At 34.9% G+C, this 21,526-nt stretch overlaps 1 protein-coding gene, 1 long non-coding RNA gene and 1 pseudogene across 3 annotated transcripts; all 3 read right to left on the bottom strand.

Annotated features, from left to right (window-relative positions):
- Positions 1-311: 311 nt before the first annotated feature.
- LOC104604095 (dynamin-related protein 4C-like) lies at positions 312-3,570 on the bottom strand (annotated as a pseudogene).
- A 4,358-nt stretch (positions 3,571-7,928) lies between these two features.
- LOC104603980 (uncharacterized) lies at positions 7,929-12,305 on the bottom strand. 2 transcript variants are annotated; one of them, XR_736305.3, is made up of 6 exons: positions 12,173-12,305; positions 11,934-12,020; positions 11,015-11,427; positions 10,276-10,325; positions 8,699-8,796; positions 7,929-8,613 (listed from the first exon to the last, which is right to left on the bottom strand). It is a non-coding gene; the product is annotated as an uncharacterized LOC104603980 (long non-coding RNA). The 2 variants fall into 2 exon arrangements; XR_736303.2 differs by lacking the exon at positions 10,276-10,325.
- Positions 12,306-19,950: 7,645 nt separating this feature from the next.
- LOC104603981 (subtilisin-like protease SBT2.5) lies at positions 19,951-20,818 on the bottom strand. Its single transcript, XM_010268175.3, has 3 exons — positions 20,637-20,818; positions 20,360-20,507; positions 19,951-20,231 (listed from the first exon to the last, which is right to left on the bottom strand). The coding sequence occupies exons 1-3, from the start codon at positions 20,711-20,713 to the stop codon at positions 20,169-20,171; spliced, it is 288 nt and encodes a 95-aa protein (XP_010266477.1). The 5' UTR covers positions 20,714-20,818; the 3' UTR covers positions 19,951-20,168.
- Positions 20,819-21,526: the final 708 nt, after the last annotated feature.

Raw genomic sequence — 21,526 nt, 5'->3', positions numbered from 1 at the left:
AGACAAAAACCCCCTTGAACTGTTAAGATAGATGATGGAATGCGTTAAATTACTAAAATACCCTATTAAATTTTTTCTATTTTTTTTTTTTGTCAATTTTCTTTTCTTCTCTTCTTTTCCCCTCCCCCACTGTCCTCTCTCATTCTTTCCTTATATGGGTGATCCTCCAACCCTTCAAGCCCCAATCCATACCGCAAGACGCTATAGTGTACGAGTTTAACATCTTCGACAGGAACTTCTTCACCTAAAACTGTACATATTAGTCTCCTTACAGAAACTATATCCGTGTGCCAGACAAAATGGCGATGGAATCAATTGGCATCCAAGAGGATTTTCTTGAGGGATTCCTTTACAGACCCAAGAATCCGCATGAAAGCAGTCATGGCTTCCGCTGAGGAGGATAGATGTTGGGGCAATTTGTTGAGCTCAGAAACGTTCAAGTTGAGCTTGCCGTTGATGCTTTTCACAATGTCTGGAAAGCATCTCGAGAGACTAGAAGCTTGAATTTGCATCAGTCTCCTAGCCAAAACAGGGATGACCACGATGGATTTGATCTGCGAGAGAAAGGGATCCGACAGAAACTAATGGTGTGCAATCTGGATGCTCCTAGTTGTAGGGCAGCTCGGACGCCTGTCGCTAAGTAGGTTGCTAGAACTGCAAAGAAAGGGAGGTATCAGAGAACCCGGGGTGGCCAATTCGGCGAGGTTCCTCCGATGCTTAAGTCAGTAATAGTATATGCGAGCTGAGAGTTTTAAGAACAAGGAGAGCTAGAATGCACTAAATCGCGCGTACCTGGGTCCTTGCGGGGGGGGGGGGGGGGTTATATAGTTGAGCTACCATGGGTCTCACAAAACGACTCCAAGATCCTCAGTCCACGTAGATGAGATCCGTTTCCGCTTTAGAAGGAGAGTAATGTACCAGTCAATGAAGTCTATCGTTATCGTCTGATCCGAGCGGGGAGAGGATAAGGCATGTCATTACGCAGCGTGATCCCGAGAGATTTGGAGTCCGCTAAGAAGCTTTTGGAGTTGATTACATGTCACTTCGGTACTCGGGTGTCGAAGTGGCTTTGCTGCCGAGGTGCTCGAACACCCGGGCTCCCGAACTGCTGACAACGCTCCCCTTGCTGAGTTGTCATCCTTCTAGCAGGTTGTGTCCACGTGTCCTTTACTTGCTAGGTCGGGCCAAATCACCACTCATCAGAAAGTCTCGCCTCCTCAACCCTGGCCTCCTCGTAGGACTCGTCCTTGATGTGATTCCTCACACAGATGTAGCCAAGCCCAATGTTCACATCGTCAGAAGTGACCTTCTCGAGCAGATCTTCAGGAGCTTTATCACATTTTGTAACCATTGCCAGCGTCCTCTCACCGGTGGTATCAATGCGCTGAGACATTCTAATCGATTTGTAGGTCGGTAAATCAATAGTAGTCGATAAGACTTTCAGAATGATGCAACCCTTGGGCATTATGTACTCCATTATGATGTAGGAAATCTGCTCGTAGGTGTCCTGGGGTTGGCCAAGAACAGGGACCCTAGTTATCCGGGGCAAATCGACCATGGTGAGGTCAGGGGCGCCCTTCTTTTTGACCATGGGAAATGCTCTTGTTGTTGCCGGCGATCTCGTTGGTGGCATCTACAATGGCTTCTGTGACATGGGTTTCATTGGTGTTGTCCTTCTTGTCATGGTAATCCAAGTAGAGTTATGGGTTGGTTGTAGAGTGGTGCTGCAAGTACATTACGAGAGGAACTCGAGTGCAGATGCCTATGCCCCGAGGGAGGCTGATGCCGGCGTGGGACTCGAGAACACTAGACTTGCCGGAGGATTGGTCTTCGAAGATGACAATGGTGAGGAGCTCAATGCCTTCCTTCGTCACCTTGAGGTGGTGCAACTGGTCGACAATGTCAAGGAGGGGCCGAATCTGGTCACTATACGTGGAGTAGAGAGGGACGGCATTGTGGGTAAGCTCATTGTCTTCTTCCTTGAGACCAAACCTAGCCATTTTCTCTTGGATGCAAGTAGTTTTGCAGTTTATAGAAACTATATCTGTGTGTCGTCTTGATCAAAATCAAGATTAATGGAAAGCTCAGGTGGAAGGTGGGTACTTGGATCTCCGGCTTATATCACCTTTGGCAGTCAAAGCACAGGGATTCCCACCAAAACAGCTTTCAAGTACCAGTTGGTACAATCTTGTGGTGTTGATGTTTGAACTCTCAACTCTGAAGTTTGAAGCAAGCAATCATTGTGGTTGTAGTTGGGATTAAATGAGTTCAATCCAGACGTTGGGGTATTTTCAATTCCCATCTTCACGGGTAGTATGGGGATTAAAAAATATTATAACAGTCTTTTTGGACGAAAGGACAACGGAAGGGGATCTTTGTCTCACGGTCATAGTACAGGGGGGTCTTTGTCACAAACCCCATAGTACAGGGGGGTCTTTGTAATTTACCCAAAAAAAAAACAAATGACCTCTTTGCTATGGTAGAACAACAATTTCCTGATCCTTATTAGCAATTTTTTTTAAACTATTCTTATGTTAGTTAATTGACTAATTTTACCCTTACTGTTTAGATATTGTCTTAGAGCACCCGTAAATTTTTTGACAATTGACTAAGTCCTCTTACCGTTAAAGCCCATTAACATAAAGATAAAAAGACCATTTTACCCATTATTCTCCATCAAACTTTCAAAATGAAACATTCACCTCCGTGGTTCAACAACATCAACAGAATCATCGCTGCAGCTGTTGTAACTGAGAACAAATTGCATCACTGAATATGAGAGGATTGACAGACCTTCTGAGATCCATAGGAAACAACGAGGCCATAGATAATGTAACTGAGTTATTTGCAGAAATCCCTTCCATGGAAGAATCCAAGCAGAAAGACTCGAGATAGAAGAGAAATAGATATTTCACTCGGCCCATAGGGAACTCCTTGACCTTGACGGCATGGAAGAAAGATCCATCTGAAAGAACAACTCTCCCTGATGTGATTGGCTTTCCAGCAAATCCCACGGCCAATCCAAGCAAGAGCACTGCACAACTTGACCTTCCGTTTCATGTATTTCATATAAATATAATCTGGGTAGATAAATATTTTTTCGTTGTAGTTAAACTTCATTTCTTGTAATTTGAGCTGTTACAACTGGAGATCGACGTTGCTCAGGCATCCGCCACTTTTCAATGCCTTAAATAGACGAACTCTCCTGCTTCAATGTTGCTGATACAGTTAGCTCTGTAGCACCTCCACCAGGAACAAGTTTTGGGTTCTCGGTTATATTTCTTTCTACAGACATTGCATTGTGCAGGTTTCTTTCAATGCAACTTCATTCAGATCCTTACTAGCACCTCTTAAAAGAACAGTACAAGCTTTTGGATCTTTCCAATCAACAATGAGTGCAAAGAATTCATCCCCAAACTTCCTGACCTCAAAAAGTGCAGCCCCACTACCAATATCAAACTCTTGCAGTTCATCTGGTCTGTTCACAACAACAGCCCCACATGCCTTAGCAATCCTGTTTTTGTATGTTTTCCTCAATCTAATAAATATTTTATACGAAGGCACAAACATTTAAGACAGCAACCGAAGCTGCTTGCATTCTTCTCAGAATTGCTGATATTGTAAGTGGATATAGGAAGGGACGCTTACTACGAGCTGCGTAGCTTTACCGTCTGAAGGAAGCTTGCAGTGTGGAAGTGGATATAAGAACATGTGCGAAGGGAGTAGCTGAGGGAAGAGTTACAACAACCAAATCAGAGCGAGAGATGAGAGAGAACCACCGCTTAAGGTTGCACCGTTGCAGCGGCATCAAAATCAATGGCTTTGTTGAGAGCCCACTGTCTGCAAAGGAGGTGAAGAGAGAGAGAGAGAAAGGGTATTTTTGGAATTTTTGAAAAAAGTATTGGTCACGTGATGTCATATGACCGAGTGTGACGAAAAATTAACAGTAGAGGAGGTTTTAGTCAATTGTCAGAAAATTTAGGGGTGCTCTAAGACAATATCTAAACAGTTAGGATAGAATTAATTATTTAAATATTTTAAGAAATTTGCCCTTTTCATTTTTATACTCAAGAGTATGATCAATGAATATTTTTCGTCCAAAAAAGGGTCAACACATGTAAATATGGAAGGAAGAAAAAATTAGGAATGTAAATATGGAAGGAAGAAAAATTAGGACATTCAACTATTTTTTTTTCTTTTTTTTTTAAATCTTTATGCAAGAGGTATTTTACGATATTAGGCCAGATCCATAGATGTTTCTACTTTCTACTATGGGTGCAAGTATGGTGAGCTGGGCTAGATTTATGGTCAATCAAAGCCCAATATTAAGATTTTGGCCTAAAGTCTGAGCTTGAGGTCAGGCCTACTCTTCCCAATCCAAGCTTTGCCCGCATTATAATTTGATGCTGTTAGGTTGGGTCAAGCTTATTTTGGGTTGATCAATGAATGCATTCTAAAATTATACATTGTATCTATACATTTATACATATATATATACATCTATTTATATATATAGCAAAACGATTCACGTCACCTTGCTTCTCCTTGCTCCATTACCTCAACCTTGCATTCTCCTTGACTCTCTTTCCTCTCCCCCTTCCCACCACTCCCAATTTGCCATCTCAACACTACCCTCTCTCTTCATTCCATTCCCATTCCATTGGGTTCACTCTCTCTCCCCACAACTCATGTATCTCACTTTCTATAACAAACTAACTTCTCTCCTTAATTAGCTTAATATATGCTTTATCCTCTCTTTCACTTCTATCTCTAATTCCCCTCTATTCTCTCCACTTTCCCATAAAAATGAGGCCATAATTTATTGAGATTTGGGTTTCTAAATCAAACAATATATATATATATATATATATATACATATATATATATATATATATAAACATGATTTCAAGCAAATTAAAGAGGGGAATAAAGGGAATTCAATGTTTCCCATATATTCATGTCATCTTCCATAATTGTTAAATAATCTATTCCTAAATGATAATCAATTGTTAAAAAGTCCGTTAGTTATGAAATTTATTAAAATTTTCTGGAAAATATTCTACCAAAAATTATGAAAGATTTTTTTTCATAAATAATAAATTATTTAACAAACATTAAAAAAATTAATATTCTACCAAAAATTAATAAACAAATCATTATTTAATCATTTTTTGTTATTAATAAATGTCCATAATTTCAATGTTTAGAAAAATTTACATTAATCATTGTAATTTAATAATTTTTCATTAAATCTTTACAATAATAATTTATTGATAAAAGATATTACTAATTAGTGTAATTTACTAATTTATATAAAATCAATAATTATTGTTAACAATTATCAAATTATTTAGGAAAACTCTTTAACTAATAATTCATAATTATTTTCTAAATAAGTAATTAAAAATTTAAGAAATTAATCTATGAAAAAATATTCTCCAAAACTATTTAAATAATAATCCATTATTATTGTTCAACTAAATAATAATTAAAATTTTTTGGAAAATTAAATTAGGAAATTAATCTATCAGAAATTGTTTCATAATTATTTAAATAACAATTCATTATTATTATTTCAATAAATAATTATTAAGTATATATCTACACCGATCTAGACCACTTGGTTGACTTCGATCATACTTTATTTTACATTAATTAACAACAAATGGTTTACTTTTAATTAAAAACAATGTAATTTACCATAATTACATTAATTTACTATAATTACATTTACTTTGATTAATAATAAATAATTTTGGCTTAAAAAGTAAATAATTTACATTAATTTATTGTTATTGTAAATAATTAATTAACTATGCATTACTACTAATCAATAGCAATTTCAATAATTTTTTGGAAATTATCATAAAATATTGTAATTTATTGTTATTTAATTTTTATTAGTTAATCAATTATAGAAAATTATTAGAATTGTAGGGATGGAAATTTTCCCTGTAAAACTGGAGCTCCACCTGTCCCGCCCCAAACGGAGCAAGTTTTCTTGAATATTAAACGGGAACGGGGTGGGGACAAGGAAAATATTTTTGCCCCAAATAAGGATGGGGTTTGCATGTAATTCCCTGAACCTGATAGTAAATTAGTAAAATATTCATAGATTTAATATTGATTTTTAAAATATCTCTAAGTTTTCTTCATATTCTTATAATCCGAGGATCCCATAATTTCATTTATAAAACACCCCTAATTTGTCATAATCTAATTCATAAAATACCCCAAAATTCCCATAATCTTATTTGTAAAATATTCATAAATTAGTTTTCTTAGGTGGTTGCCTCAAGGTGGGGAAATTTTTGGGATTCCCCAACCCTGATGGGGAATGGGTGCCTCGCCCCGAACATGCCTCGCCATTGAGGCTAAGGTGGGGATGGAGTAGAGTGTCTTGACTTACGGGAGTGATGGACAAGGAGGGGTGTCCCATCTCATGCATCACACGGGCCCCGCTAGTATATATGTACATATATACATACATACATACATACATGCATACATATACTTATACATATTTGCATACATACATACATCTATATATGCATGTATGTATGAATGTGTATAGTCAGGTTGGGCTCAGGTTGAGACAAGGTCGGAGCAGGTTCAAGTTACTTAAGGGCTAGGCTTGGGACCAGCCCCAAAAATAAAAAGCCTAAAACTTGGTCTAGAGTCCAACCAAAAGATCAAAAATTTAAGCCCAACCCGTATAAAACTTTGGGCTAGGTCAATTCAGGCCCAGCTTAGGCACACCCAAGCTGCACACACCCCTACTTTCTACCATTTATAAAATAGCCCCCATTTGGGAGTGCTTATTTTAGGCAAACATATAGTAGGTGTTCGGCATCGATGTTGTTGCTTTAGAGATGTTTTCCTAGAAAATGGTTTTCTATGCATGAGGGTATGTTGCACCGTTTTCTCAGAAAACAACTCTTTTAAGGCACCGATGCTGCCGCATAGGCTGTTTTCTGGGTGGTTTTGTTTGGCATCAGTGTTGTATAACCGTTTTCAGCATTGGTCTACATTATCCAACGCCCAAGATGATGTCACATTAATACCACATCATTGCACCGCTGGTAGCAACAGGTTCTTTTTTTGAGAAAACATTGAATTTGGTGTTTCTTTAGACCACACTTTCTTAATTTCCAAGGCATGGTCTGGAGAAACTTTTTTTTTTTTTTTGAAAAACAATGCCAAATAAGAGGTCGTTTTTTGTTTTCTAAAGCACTATTTTTTCTGACGTGGCACCGATGTGGCACTATCGATGTCAAACACTGCCATAAGCACTTATTTGCATTTGGAAAATAAGCCCAAATAAATGTTTTGTTTTTCAGAAAATAAACCCATATTGAATAAACTAAAATTTTGACTTTTTCCAAGTGATTTTGAAAAATATGCTTATTGTTTTTTTTTTTTTGCCTTTCTTGAATTGCACATAATTTCCAAAATACCTATAGAAGAACTTTATGCGCTTAATCACATAGTTTTCAAAATAACCCCATTTAAAGTAAACACTTTTTCATCAAAACACTCATAAGCACTTAATCACTTGTTATTTATTCAATAACCACTCCCGAACGGGGGGCAAATGGGTAGTAATGCATTTCATGTGTTAAAGCCATCCATTTGTAAGCACCCAGCATGTTCATTTTCTCCCTCTGTTCAGGAAATTGAGGCGATGTCAAAAACTCGGCTTTGCTTATTTGAGTTCATCAGCAAAGTTCACAATTCGGAGCCGCATATCCGTACATAGGTCTCACATGGATGCACAACTCAGCGACATGTCTTTTGGGGTCTGATACCGGTAAGATATGTCTTGTATCGGGCGTAGACGATGCACTACCACTATTCGTCCTTGTGCATGTACAGCCAAAATTTACTTCTTTAATTCTCTCTGAAAACCTTTTCAGAGACATTGATGATTTAACAACTAATGGTCAGATTTTCTTTTAACGCTTGTTGAAAAAACAGAACCGATTTCAAGCATCTCTGTTAATACATCTCTCTAATTTTTTTTTTTTATGGTCTAAACTATTCAACCGCTGTAAATGATAAAATTTCTTGCCGAATCGAAGTCTTGCACAGTTGTTGTACTAAAGAAGAACTACCATACTCCATTAGCCTCAAATCAAAAGTAAACCAGGGCATTCCTATATCCTACAACTGAAACTTCAGTCCACAACAAGCTCTCAAGAATGGTACTCAACTGCTTAGGAAACTACGTTGTCTAGAGCTACTGCAACCTCGTTTGGCCTGTTCTATGCGCCCTTGCGAATGACGCTTCGAAGGCTATCTCCTTGTAGCAGGTACTCAAAAACCTTGTTGATCTCTGAGAATGAGACTTCATGGATTATCAACTTCTCCAATTCAAGGGTCAAATATTACTACAAGGCAGGTTGGAGTAATACTTGATCTGAAATACAATGACTATTCAACTGGTTCATGTATTTTTCAACAACAGAGGATATGCCAGAGTGGAGCTTGTAGTTTCCAAAGAAGGTGTCTTTGAGAGTTCTCTCATTCAAAATGTTCATTGGGTGGCTATTGAATCGACTATCTTTGCTTGGCACGCCCACGGCTACAAGTAGTGCAACGCCCCAACCAACCCTGCAAAGAAACATCCCCAAAATTCAGTTCCTTTCATTGTTCTATTAATAGATTTGAGGAGCTTGACGATTTGATCAGAAATTACATTGGAATGCATCAGAACACTGTTGTCATGGCATTGATGTTGCCAGTATACTCCATATTGCTCCCGTCATCTCTTCTGCTTGTTATTCCAGCGAACACCTAGTGAACGAAATTCAGAAAGAAAACTTAGTCTCTGCCAAATTAGTTGCTGAGGCTGTGTTTGGTTGCAGTTCAAATTTATTTGTACTAGTATAAATGCATGGGAGTGCAAATGTAAAAAATGCAAATTCTTGTTTAATTTTGTTTTGGATTTTACCTTATTCTGCTTTATGTCTTAATTTACTTTATTTGTACTGAAACCAAACAAAATAAACTAAAAATTGAAACAAAAATAGGTTAGAATTTACACTCAAATCATTTGCACTGTCATGGTTTTGCATCAGTACAAATTTATTTTCATGGCAATGAAACACAGCTTAAGGCTCAGTTTGGAATGAGTATAAATATAAATACATAAAATGCAAAACCTTGTATTTTGTATGCATTTATACTGTATATATTTTTATTTGTACTCTTTCCAAATTGAGCCAAACCTAAAATTGACCTCAAGAACTTCCTTGGGCTGTGTTTGGTTGCAAAGCAAATAAATTTACACTGATGCAAAACTATGGTAGTGTAAATGATTTGAGTGTAAATCCTGACTTATTTTTATTCAAATTTTAACTTATTTTACTTGATTGCAGTACAAATGAAAAAAATTAAGACATGAAACAGAATAAAATAAAATCCAAAACAAAATTAAACAAGAATTTGCATTTTTTATATTTGCACTCCCATGCATTTCTACTAGTGCAAATAAATTTGCACTGTACCAAATACAGCCCTATGTTCAAATGCTTGGAACTAACCTCTTGAATTAATTTTTCATGAATAGTTCTTCAGTCTCAGTTTGGGAAGAGTATAAAAACAAATATGTACGATACAAAACATTGTATTTTATATTTCTAAGTCTTATATTTACACAGTACATATTTGTTATTATACTCTTCCCAAACTGAGCCTCAGGTTCAAAAACTTGGTCACACCAAATTTTCTAGATAGTAGGGGTGCAAATGGATCTAATCATGATCCGATTCGATCTTATTTGGTCAAATTCGGATCACCCCTAGTCGGATCTTCGAATCAGATTCGGATTGAACCCCCTCCTCCCGATCCTATGTGTTATAAATTTATAAATATAAATATATATAATATACATATATATGTTATTTATTTATTTATAAATATATTTTTTTTATAAAAAGCATGTATATATGATGAAAATAATTAAAAATACTTATATTTTTTTTCTTTATTTAAATTGGTATATTTTATGTTTTTTAATAATTTATTAATTTTTAAAGAAAACAAGTTTGATCAAATCAGATCTAAAGATCCGATAGGATTCGCATTCAAATCGAGTCCTATCAAATTCAATCGGATCCAACATGAACAATGTTAGATCGGATTCAAATCTGATCCAATCTGATTTGTTTACATCCCTACTAGATAGTACTAATTGTATTATGGGAATCAATTTTGATACATCCCTTACAACTACACTACTAGATAGTACTAATTGTACTACGGTAAAAGTACCTTCATTGAATCACCTGGTTTCAGATCGATACCAATGATTTTTAAAACCCCTGGAATGAAAATGTAGATGTTAGGGTCCATTTTGTTCATAATCAGAATTGGAATTAGAATCGGAATGGTCCATTCTTATAGTCTGTTTGGTTCAGACAGGAATGGGAATAGGAATTAAAATCAGCAGGAATGGGATTTCATTCCTAAGAGAGAGGCAGGGAATGACCATTCCCTCAAATGAGGGAATGCCATTCCAGTAAAAATGGGAATGGAATTCTGATACCGCCCAACCAAACAGTTGGGATCGGAATAGTCGATTCCAGACCCCTATTCCTAAACCAAACGGGGTCTTAGTGTGGGCAATTATCAGATTTGTAAATGTTTTATATGTATATAAATAAATTTAATTTTTTATACAATTGCCCTCACTCAAATGAAATAGTAGGGGGTTAAATAAAATTTAACTTCTTAAATGAAGTCTAGGTATACCCCTACTCCTGGATTTGCAAATGCCTTCGGCAGCCTAATCATGTAAAATTAAAGCTTAGAGAAGAAAAGGTGAGCTATACAAACTCTGTACACAAGACATTACAGCCGCACATTAAGAGCATAATCTCCCATGAATGAAAACGTAGAATACAAGATATATCCTCAATGTACGGCTGCAGGGATCATGTCCACAGCATTTTGTGGCCAGCGGATCCAAACTACCAACATACAAAGGAAGTGAAAAGGGATTTCGTTTTACCTCCAACCTGTATGGATCCCACAACTAAGGGCACAGACAACCTGGATCACTGTATTCCCGTCCAATGAACATTTTTGAATATTGAGAAAATTCACAACGGCACCTTCTTTGGAAACTACAAGCCCCACTCTGACATACCCTCTGTTGTCGAAAAACACATGAACCAGGCGAATGGTCATTGTATTTCAGATCAACCAATCACTATTTGTATTACTTTCACCTGCATTGTAGTAATATTTAACCCTTTTTTTTCTTGCTTTGGAGGAACTTGAATTGGAGAAATTCATAACCCATGAAATCCCATTCTCAGAGATCAACAAGGCCTTTGAGTACATGCTACAAAGAGATAGCTTTCAATTCATCATCTGCATGGATGCATAGAACAGGCCAAACGAGGTCGTAGTAGCTACAGTCTACAGGCAATATAGTTTGATGATCAGTACTATTCTTTCCAGGGTATTTTTTAGTAAATGTACATATGGAGAAAGTTGGATAAGGTTAAATATGGTAATTTAAAAAATCAATGTATTATGTCAAACATTTTCCTTAAAAAAACTAAGCGAGGGAGGTATTTGCACTTTTTTTCTCAAATAGTGAGGAGAGATTTTAGGGTAAAAAAACAGGGGAGATTTAATGGATTCTTACAAAACTCAGAGAGTATTTTTGCAATTTTCCCAAAAAACAAAATTAGGAAACTCATCACCTCCCCCGCCCGAAGAAGTATAGCGTAGGCAAGTTCTTGGTTCTTCTCTACAACTCTCACTCTCTTTGCAGAGATCTAAGCATATTGGCCCGGTTTATACAAAAGAGACAGAACATAAACCAGAAAATCAAGAGAAAAGAGAGATATATTCATTAGTATAGTAGATATTAAGATTAAACTCAACAAGATGATGAATACCAAGGATATAAGCTTCACCTGATATTATCAGCAATCCCTACAGAAAATCCATCAACAATAACTCGATCCTTCTTGTTGCTTAGTTCATAAGCCCCATGTTTCGTTCTGTATTACAGATTTATAGACATTGGCATTAATTCAAAGTAAAAGAGATAATACAAGTAGAAATCAGAACTCAAAAGAGAAAGCACACTGATCAGCTCAAAGACGTTCGTATTCCGATCAGTGTTTACGAATACAGAGTAGAGTTCGCACACCTGTTTTACTTCCTTTCTTCTTTAGCGGCCAGCAGGTGTCTGTCTGGTAAACCGTGCAGTATAAACAACTAAGATATATATGGATATGGTTCAGGGTTTCCTTTCGTTGCTATGTCTACAAAATGTCGACACCATGAATCCACGACCATAAAGCTGTCAATGGGTTGTGCCTATGAGATGGATCCGAACCGAATTAACTGATTGTGTTGGTTCTGGGCCTTCTGGCTCTCTGGTTTGGGTCCGGACTGATTCTTGCTGCTTCGGACCAATTAAGACCCAAATCGATTATATAATTGGGTAAATTACTTAAAACCTCTCCTGTTTCTTACAAAAACATATCCTAAACTTTTAACTATGGCAAAAACAAATTATAGTTAGTGACTCCTCTCATTAGTGTGACATTAGAAACCAAATAGAAATCGACGATATCAAGCGTGTTTTAGAACCGCCGTTAACCCGGATGGTCGGATTATTTGGCCCGGAAACCGTTCCGGCAATCACTTCTGTTTCATCCTTAATCTGGTTTTTGGCCAGTGATCAAGTCAACTAAATCGTTGATTTGGTCAGCAGTCCGCTAATCTGGACAGTTGAATCATTGACCCATTCAACCCGTTCAATGTTTTTTATTTTAATTATTTTTTTAAATTGAAAGGGACCATCTGTTTAAACCGGACGATTAAACTATCAACCTAAAAATTAGTGGCCAGAACGGTTTCAATTCCAAATCGATTTTTAAAACGTTGACATCATGTTTTCAAATTTTTTAAAATGCGTAAATTGCCCATGAATGAATGGCTTATAAAACATTCCCAAAAAGCAGCAATGAAAATTGAAAAAGTAATTAAGGTTATTGGGCTCCGTGTTGAGAATGGTACTAACATCTCTATGAGGCCAAATCTAGCCTGTTCAGAGTTTTGATGCCCATCTCCATATATCAAGTTGCCATTAATGTTACTTCTAAGGTGGGTGGCATCTATTTGGCTTCTCAGAAGCAAGTTGAAAGCCTTCTCAGTCTTCATCATGGCTTCTTCAAGATCTCTCTTTTGGAACAGTTTTTTTCCCCCTCATCCTTCGGTTCACTTGACATTGCGGTGAAGATATAACTGTGTCATTGTCGTAGGCTTTGGAGCTCGGCTCCCCTTACCTTGCTCTATTTCATATTTGTGTCATTAGATTTACTACCAAGCTTCCCAACAAACGAAAAGTGTGAAGCCCATAATCCTTGTTTTATTTATAAGCAAATCCTTTTAATTCTTAACTCAAATTACCTATCAAAGGTCAACTAAGGAAATCCGACCGATCTGTATTCGATAAGAATTTGTCAGATTTTCAATAGAATGAAAATATTGTCGTATTTGATTCTACTTAGAATTGTAATAAAAAACTTGGTAATGTAATATAAATAATATAATATAGTAATATATTAAAATATATAATATATAATATGTAAATAATATATATTATTTCATAATTAATGGATCGAATCGGGTTATGGCGGATTGGATCAGTCTATATTCAAATAGTCATTTTGTTTATTTATTCATGTTTGAAATAGATTGTTTTTTTTTTTAACTCTAAAGCGGCACTGTAGATGCCATCTTAATTTAGTGTTGGGTTCTCACGTATGGTTAGTGGGGTGGGGGTAAGGTTGTATTTGCATCATCAGATGGGGACTTGTGCTTCATACCATACCTCATATGGGCCTCTTCCTCAACAATCTATTGGATCAAATTTGATACTATCTATTTATATGACTATATATATATATATATATATATATATATATATATATAAAGCAAGGTTCTCCTTATCATCATACTTGTCTTTGCTACAAACCTTCTTCCTAATTTCTTGTTTTTTTTTTTGAATTTCTATTTTTTTTATTTCCACATAATTGCCCATTAAACCACTAAGGAAACAAATATAAGCAAAATTATCTCTAATTCCAATTTATCCTCTCCCCCACTTTTTATCTATATCTATCTAAAGAAAGTTTGTATTAATGAATTTAAGAATTATTTAAATATTATAATGAAATTATATAATAAATTTAAAATATTTATTAAAAACACAAAAATAATTATAATAGATTTCATAATATTTATAAAAATAATTTTATATTTTTACAAAATTCATCACAAAATTATGTATTAACAATGTAAATTATAATTTTATGGATTATTTAATTTAAATGATATTCAAATGATAAAAATTTAATATTAAATAATAAAGTATTATTTAAATATTTCAATAACTAAATATCTTAAATAAAAATATTAAAAATAGATAAATAATTTTATAATAAAATATTTAACATTATGTAATAGCTTTAAAATAAGTAAAATAAAAATAATGAATAAATATAAATATTTTACAAAATAATTAAATAATTAAATATTTAAATAACTAAATATTTTAAATATCAAAATATTTAACAAAACTAAGCTTTAAATAGTTAAAATAATGAAACTATGTAATAAATTTTAAAAATTTCTTAAAAGTAGAAAAAGAATTATAATAGATTTAAAAACATTAAAATTTATAATAATTTAATGTTTTACAAAATTAATAATAAAATTATGTAATAATAGTATAAATTATAATTTTATGAATTATTAAATTCAATAAATAATTAATATTTTAAAATGTTAAATAATGATATTACTTAAATAACTAAGTAATACTATAAACTAATTTCACTTAAATAAATTAATAATTCTAGAAAATGACTTTCAAAAAATTAATATTTACTAATAATAATTTTAAAATATTAATGTATATTTATATATACAAAAATTAATATTTATTGTATTTTCAGTAATTATTTATTGTTTTTGTGATAAATATATTTTCAATAATTGTGTATAAATTTGTTTTTGTTTTTTTATTTAACAAAAAAAACATTAAATAATTATTGAAGATTAAACTATTGATATTTAACTTTTTAAATTTAATTTATTGCACCTATTGTATTTATTGCATTTTTATCAATTTATTTTTAGTAATTATGTCTTTTTGTTACAATTTATTCACTAATATTTATTAGAGATTAAACTATTAGTTGATATTACACTATTTATTGACTAATTTTATATATTTTTCATTATTTATTGTATTTTTTGTAATTATTATATTTTTATTAGTTCTATATTGTATTTTCATTGTAAATTTATTTTCAATATTTTTGTACTTTCATTATAAAATTGCAATAATTATTAGAGATTAGACTATTAATTTAGTTGAAATTAAGAGTTTTCATGGGTTGGTTCAGTTCGGTTCGGTTGCAGGCAGTTTGGCCAACCAAATCGACCTGGTCAAGTTGGGGAGTTGGTCACCCAAAACAAACTAACCATTAGTGAAAACTGGCCAAGTTGGGTTATATCAATTTGGGTCGATTTTCAATTCTGTTATTCAGTTCAAAAGATTTAAACTGAAAAAAAAAATAAATTAAAAAAATTGTAGTGGTATTATTAAAAAATAAATTTGTGATATAAAATATTTTAGACTAAGGAATATGGGAATTTTCCCACTTTCCCATATTAAAAAATATATTTAAAATATAAAATATTAATATATACCTATGGTCAGGTTAGTTTGGTTTTGGTCGGTTTACAAATGGCCAAACGAAAACTAATCTAGCTTGGTTGGGTTGGGAAATTTTTGAACCAAGTCCAATTGGAAATACTAGAAACTGACCAACTCGGGTCAAGTTGGGTGAGATTGGTCGGTTTCATTTGTTTGATGAACAACCCTAACTGAAATTAATTAGTTATTTTTGTATTATAAAAAAATTAGTAAAAATAGTATATAAAATATAAATAATTATTAATTATATTAAAAGTTAAAATATAAAACAGTAGTATACTCTTATGTCTTTCTATTGTTTAGCTTTCGCTTAACAAAGCCCATGCATTGCACGGGTTCCCACTAGTATAAATAGGGGTGGGTCCATATTTAATGCAATTATAAACTGATTGAATTAAAATCACCCTTGGATCAAATTTATGTTAATTTTGTGTTTCTACGGTTGCCCTTGTGTTACATGATAAAAGGTAATTTAATATCCACCATGAAAAGTCTTTTTTTTTTTGTATTAATCACTACTTGACACCCCCATAGGGGGTCGTTACTCTTTTAAGTGAACAATACAACATCACATCAATAGCTATTTTCTTACAAAGATTATAATAGTGGAATTTGAAACCACACTAGCGCTAGGACAATTCATCCAGTGCACCAACTGGGCTACCCCTCAGTTCACCATGAAAAGTTAGGACAGGTTTATAAGTCCCTTCATCCCAAAAGTAATAAGAGGTTTAAGGCTGCATTTGACATTCTTTATCTTAAGGACTTGTGTTCTTTTTGCAATTAAAATGCCCTTATGAACATTGAGTTTTTAACAACAAAAAGGATATAAGTCCTTAAAATAAGGAATGTCAAATGAAGCCTAAGAACTGGTCAACATTGAGGGGAGGTTTAAGGGATTAATCGAAAAAAAAACTATTGTTTTCTCATGGAGTCCAGATCTGCTGGCCACGTTCATCTAGCCGCACATTACGAATGTCTTTTGTATTTTATATCGCCAATATTCTTGATGTGCCACAGGATGAACGTGACCAGCAATGTGTTGTGGTTAGCATCTGAACTTTTGTCTATTTGCATGTTCAGCAAAAATTTAGTTCAGACCAAAAACCTTCTAGGGGTTTCAAAGTCTCTTGATGATTTAACAACTTGAGGTCTAATTCATACTTTGTGCACTCTCATCGGACTAGAGTGTAAATATGTAAATGACGAGATCATATTCAATACTCACAAGACCTTGCTCACACCCACTTGCAATCATGTATTGGAAATATCTCAATACTTGGGGCTCAAATCTAGGGGCACAACTTGGGTGGGTCTAGCCTGAGCCCGAACCGACCCAACCCAAAATTTTACATAGGTTGGGTTTGGATTTTTAGTCTTCAGGCTAGGCTTGGGCCCAAGAAGTTAGGCTTTTTTATTTTTTGGACCGAGTCTGGGCCTAGCCCTTAGGTAGACTGAACCCGGCCCATGCACGGCCCAACTATACACATTCATAAATACATATGTATATACATACACACACAAATGTGTATACATATTTACCTATATACATACATATTTGTATACATATTTCATAAATGCATATATAATTTTAGAGCGGGTTCATTGACCAACCCGAGCCCAACCCGAGTGCATCAAATTACAGTGTGGGTTGAGCTCGGGTTGGGAAGATTGGTCTTGACCTCGATCTCAAGCCTTAAGACCAAATTTTAGGGTCAAGCCTAGGTTGAGCATAAACCTGGCCCAACCTGCCCGACTTGCATCCCTATTCGAATCTTCTACCTGACAAGTTGTTCCCACATCTCTATGCACGGGACACTATAGTTGCACATTAGTAACATCTCCTTTTTTATTCATAGGGAGATATTTCGAAAATACAATGGTGGTGTCCCATGGGTATAGATGTGGGAACATTTTGTGGGTAGTAGAGATAGAGTGCCATATTTGTACGTTTTTATTCATGGGGAGATATTCCCAATGCACAACTGAACTCTGCAAGTGACCATGAGAACATTGTGAGCATGGAATTGTGTGCACTAAATCTGAGTTCATAAATGACCCACAATTATGTCCCAATTATATGAATTTGACTTGAAGTCTTGAGTAGGGGTGCATTCAAGTCGAGCCAAGCCGAATATCTGGCTATTCGAGCTTAAATAAGCAATACACTATGAGGCTCGAGCTCAATTCAAACTAAAGACTTGAGCTCGAATTCGGCTCGAGTCAAAAGTTTGTAAGTTCAAACTCGACTGTGAGCCAAACATTTTATAAAAAAAATTATACATATAAAATTTATTTTTTTTATTTAACATATTTTTATTCTACATATTCAACTATGATATGAAAAAGATATGATATCCGAAAAATAACTAACCAATAAACTGGAATCATAAATGTGGTAGCAAATAAGGTATTATTTATCAAAATTCATGGGAGAGTTTTGATTGGTCAAAACTCTTCCGATACCATATCTTTCCCACATCATAGATTTTCCCATATATATAATATATATAAACGCTCGATTAGGCTCGAACTCAGCTCAAAGCTTGATTTAAATCTACCCAAACTGATATTTTTTCACGAATACTAATTAAATTTTGAAAAGCTCGACTTGTGACCACCCATAATCTTAAACTAACAAGAATATTCGATTTCCATGGGTGAATAGGTTTGAAAGCTGAAGGTATTGAATTGAGTAAGAGAACTGATAGTGTCTCGTGAGTCGTTGCAACGTTAAACAGGACATACACATCAAATTTTCTTTTAACACTTGTTGAAAAATAGGAAACAACTCCGAGCATCTCTGTGGATATGACAATTGGATTCACCTTTGATCCTTGCTAACATAATTATAGTTAGGAATGGCAACAGGGTGGGGTGGGGACGGAGAGCCTCTCCCCATCCCCATCCCCGTCCCTGTCCCCATCCCCTCTAATAGGGATAAGGTTATCCCCATCCCCATCCCCATCCCCACGGGGATCCCCATTCCCTGTGATTTTTTATAATGTTAATCATTTTGTTTTTGCTTTTATTTTATTTAAAAAACTAAAGATAAAATAATTAAAATTTATAATCCCATTAGAAAATATTCAAACATATTTAACCATACTTTTAAAAATATTAATATGTAGATGTATGTGTACATATATACATATATATTAGTGGGGATCCCACAAGTGGAGATTGGGGATCCCTGCGGGGCGGGGAGTGCTCTCTCCGTCCCTGCCCCATCCCCACTGATGGGGATGAAAATTTCTGCATCCCCATCCCCGTGGGGGAAAATCATCTCCATCCCCGCTCCATTTAGGATGAATCTCTTCACGAAAATCGAAAAAATGAGAAAAATTGTCATTCCTAATTATAATCAATCGAGGGATGGAAAAAGAATGTCAATATGTCATGAGATATATGTCAAATCTCAAATCAGTGAACCACTTTTGCTTTCATTCAAACTAAAAACAAAGTGGAATATATCCTTTCCATAATGGGATGCTTCATTTCAACTCGAATCACCTCGTCTCGTATGTTTTGTCTTTCCAAGGGTAATACTGTGGTTGATTTGTGATAGGCCAGTACCAACGGGGGCCATCCTGTTAAAGCCCAAACTTATTAAGGCCCAACTGACACCTGCTTAGAAGAAATTGTAGGAATATGGAACCGCAGTTTGGCCCGCCATTGGATCAGACATCAATACAGCAAGTGATTCTCGCCTAGTGGCCCTTGAACTTGCGGGTGTCAATATACCAATCCGAATTAAAATCAATTTGAGTGGATTCGACGGACCCATAAGACATTTAATTGGAGCAGTCCAGACTTAATGTTCCAAAATATTTGTTGGATTGGATCTGGCTTGGTTCGTTTGCAATAAATTTATATTATACAGGATCTAATTTAATCAATATCCAGTCTATTGGCATAAGATAAGAGTATGGGTGTCAATGGGATCCGATCCAATCTAAATTAAAACCAATTCGAACAGTTGGAAGGGTCCAGACATTGAATTGATGAATCAGTCCAAAATGGTTCGTTGGACTCATTATCCAGTCCATTGACAGCCTTATTTTAAAGAAATCAGATTCAGTTAGTACAAAGTCTGTTGAACAGTAATAGCCTTTATAACCTTGCATTGGGAACATCTCCGTACTTCTATGTTTCTTTAAACACCCATTGGACTTGGCGAGAGACATCCAAACTTTAAAAAAATAGACACGTGGTATTAAAACGCCAGTAGAGAGGGGATTCCCATCGACTGTCTTTCAACATTTACAACCTGATGAGTTGAACTTGAACCTTCAAAAGCTCAAAAGCAAGTATTCTCTGCTGAAAGCAAATTATAGAAACCCTAATATTTACAAAGTCATACCAACACAAATCACCTCCCCCGCCAGAAGAAGCACAGCATCTTATTCCACTAAGCAAGCTCTTGGTTCTTGTCTACAACTCTCACTCCCTTTGCAGATCTAAGCATATTGGCCTGGTTCATACAAAAGGGACAGAATATAGACCAGAGAAATCCAGAAACAAGAAGATATATTCATTATCCTAGTAGATATTAACATTAATAACAGCATAACTACCAAGGATATAACTTATAAGCTTCACCTGATCATCACTAATCTCTACAGCAAATCCATCAACAATAACCAAAGAAAATCTCTTATTGTACGTCCCAGGTTCCAGTGTGCTCGCCAACAACTGATCGTGTTTATTGCTCAGATACACATCAAGTTCGTAAGCCCCTTGTTTCGTTCTGTGTTATACAGAAACCATTGACACAGACAGACAGAGACAGAGGAAGAAATTCTTAGAAATTGCTGGCATTAATTCAAACAAAAAGATAATATCAGTAGAGATCAAAACAGAAAGTCAGAAAACACACCGATCAGCTCGAAGACGCTCGTATTCAGGATCAAAGTTCATGAATACAAAGTAGAGTTCATCTGTTTTACTTCCCATAACCACCTCTTCCCCTTCCTTTTCTTCTTCAGTGGGTGTCTGTGTGGTAAACTATGCAGCATAAACAACACACAGGAATCTGAATGTGGTTCTTGGTTTCCTCTTCTTGCTATTTATACAAAATTGTCGACATCGATGACCGAATCCACACCAACCCACATTTCTAATTTCAGAACTAATCAAAAAAAGCAATTTTCTTTCTTTCAACAATTATTTCTAATATCCAAAATGAGTATTGTTATAGCATATATATTCACCCAGATGCCCATAAGCTAAGATGATTTTTAATTCTCTCTCTTATTTTTTAACAGTATTGACACCACGAATATTAATTCTCTACTGAAGTATTGTCTGTCAAATTATCTTCTTAGTTATTTTAATTAAAATTAACAGAGTTTGTCTACTAAATTGTTGACTACAGCAGGTTTGGAGAAGAAAAGTCAACAATTTAATACAACTAAAGATTTTGTAAAAATAGTCAAAGAATACATTGTATCAACCATATATGTTACTGACTGATTATATATCTAATACCAAGAAAGGCCCACATAATCCAAACTTAATCCATTATCCTAATCAACCCTCTAAGCCCAATGAGAATCTATTCAAGAGGTCAAAGTTTGTAATACATGATCTAATATATAGAGTCCAACCATATTTCCCTTATCCACAACCACATGGGCACTCAATTCTACTCTCTTAACCTTGGAAATCCAAATTAATTGTGTAAGCCTCCTTAGTTGACTTCTTTGGTATTGTGGAAGAGACTTTGTAATCGTGTAGTCTCTGTGATAAACATAATTGGAGGTCTTG

The sequence above is a fragment of the Nelumbo nucifera genome, chromosome 3 (assembly GCF_055504915.1).
Source record: "Nelumbo nucifera cultivar China Antique chromosome 3, China Antique-T2T, whole genome shotgun sequence".
Classification (NCBI taxonomy): Eukaryota; Viridiplantae; Streptophyta; class Magnoliopsida; order Proteales; family Nelumbonaceae; genus Nelumbo; species Nelumbo nucifera.
This window is presented reverse-complemented; position numbering and strand designations above follow the sequence as displayed.

Coding starts and splice junctions, on each gene's coding strand:
- LOC104603981 (XM_010268175.3), bottom strand. CDS start 20,713: ATGGGAAGTAAAACAGATGAACTCTACTTTGTATTCATGAACTTTGAT. Junction 20,508..20,636: donor GAGCGTCTTCGAGCTGATCG/GTGTGTTTTCTG, acceptor TGTATAACACAG/AACGAAACAAGGGGCTTACG. Junction 20,232..20,359: donor TAGAGATTAGTGATGATCAG/GTGAAGCTTATA, acceptor TGTATGAACCAG/GCCAATATGCTTAGATCTGC.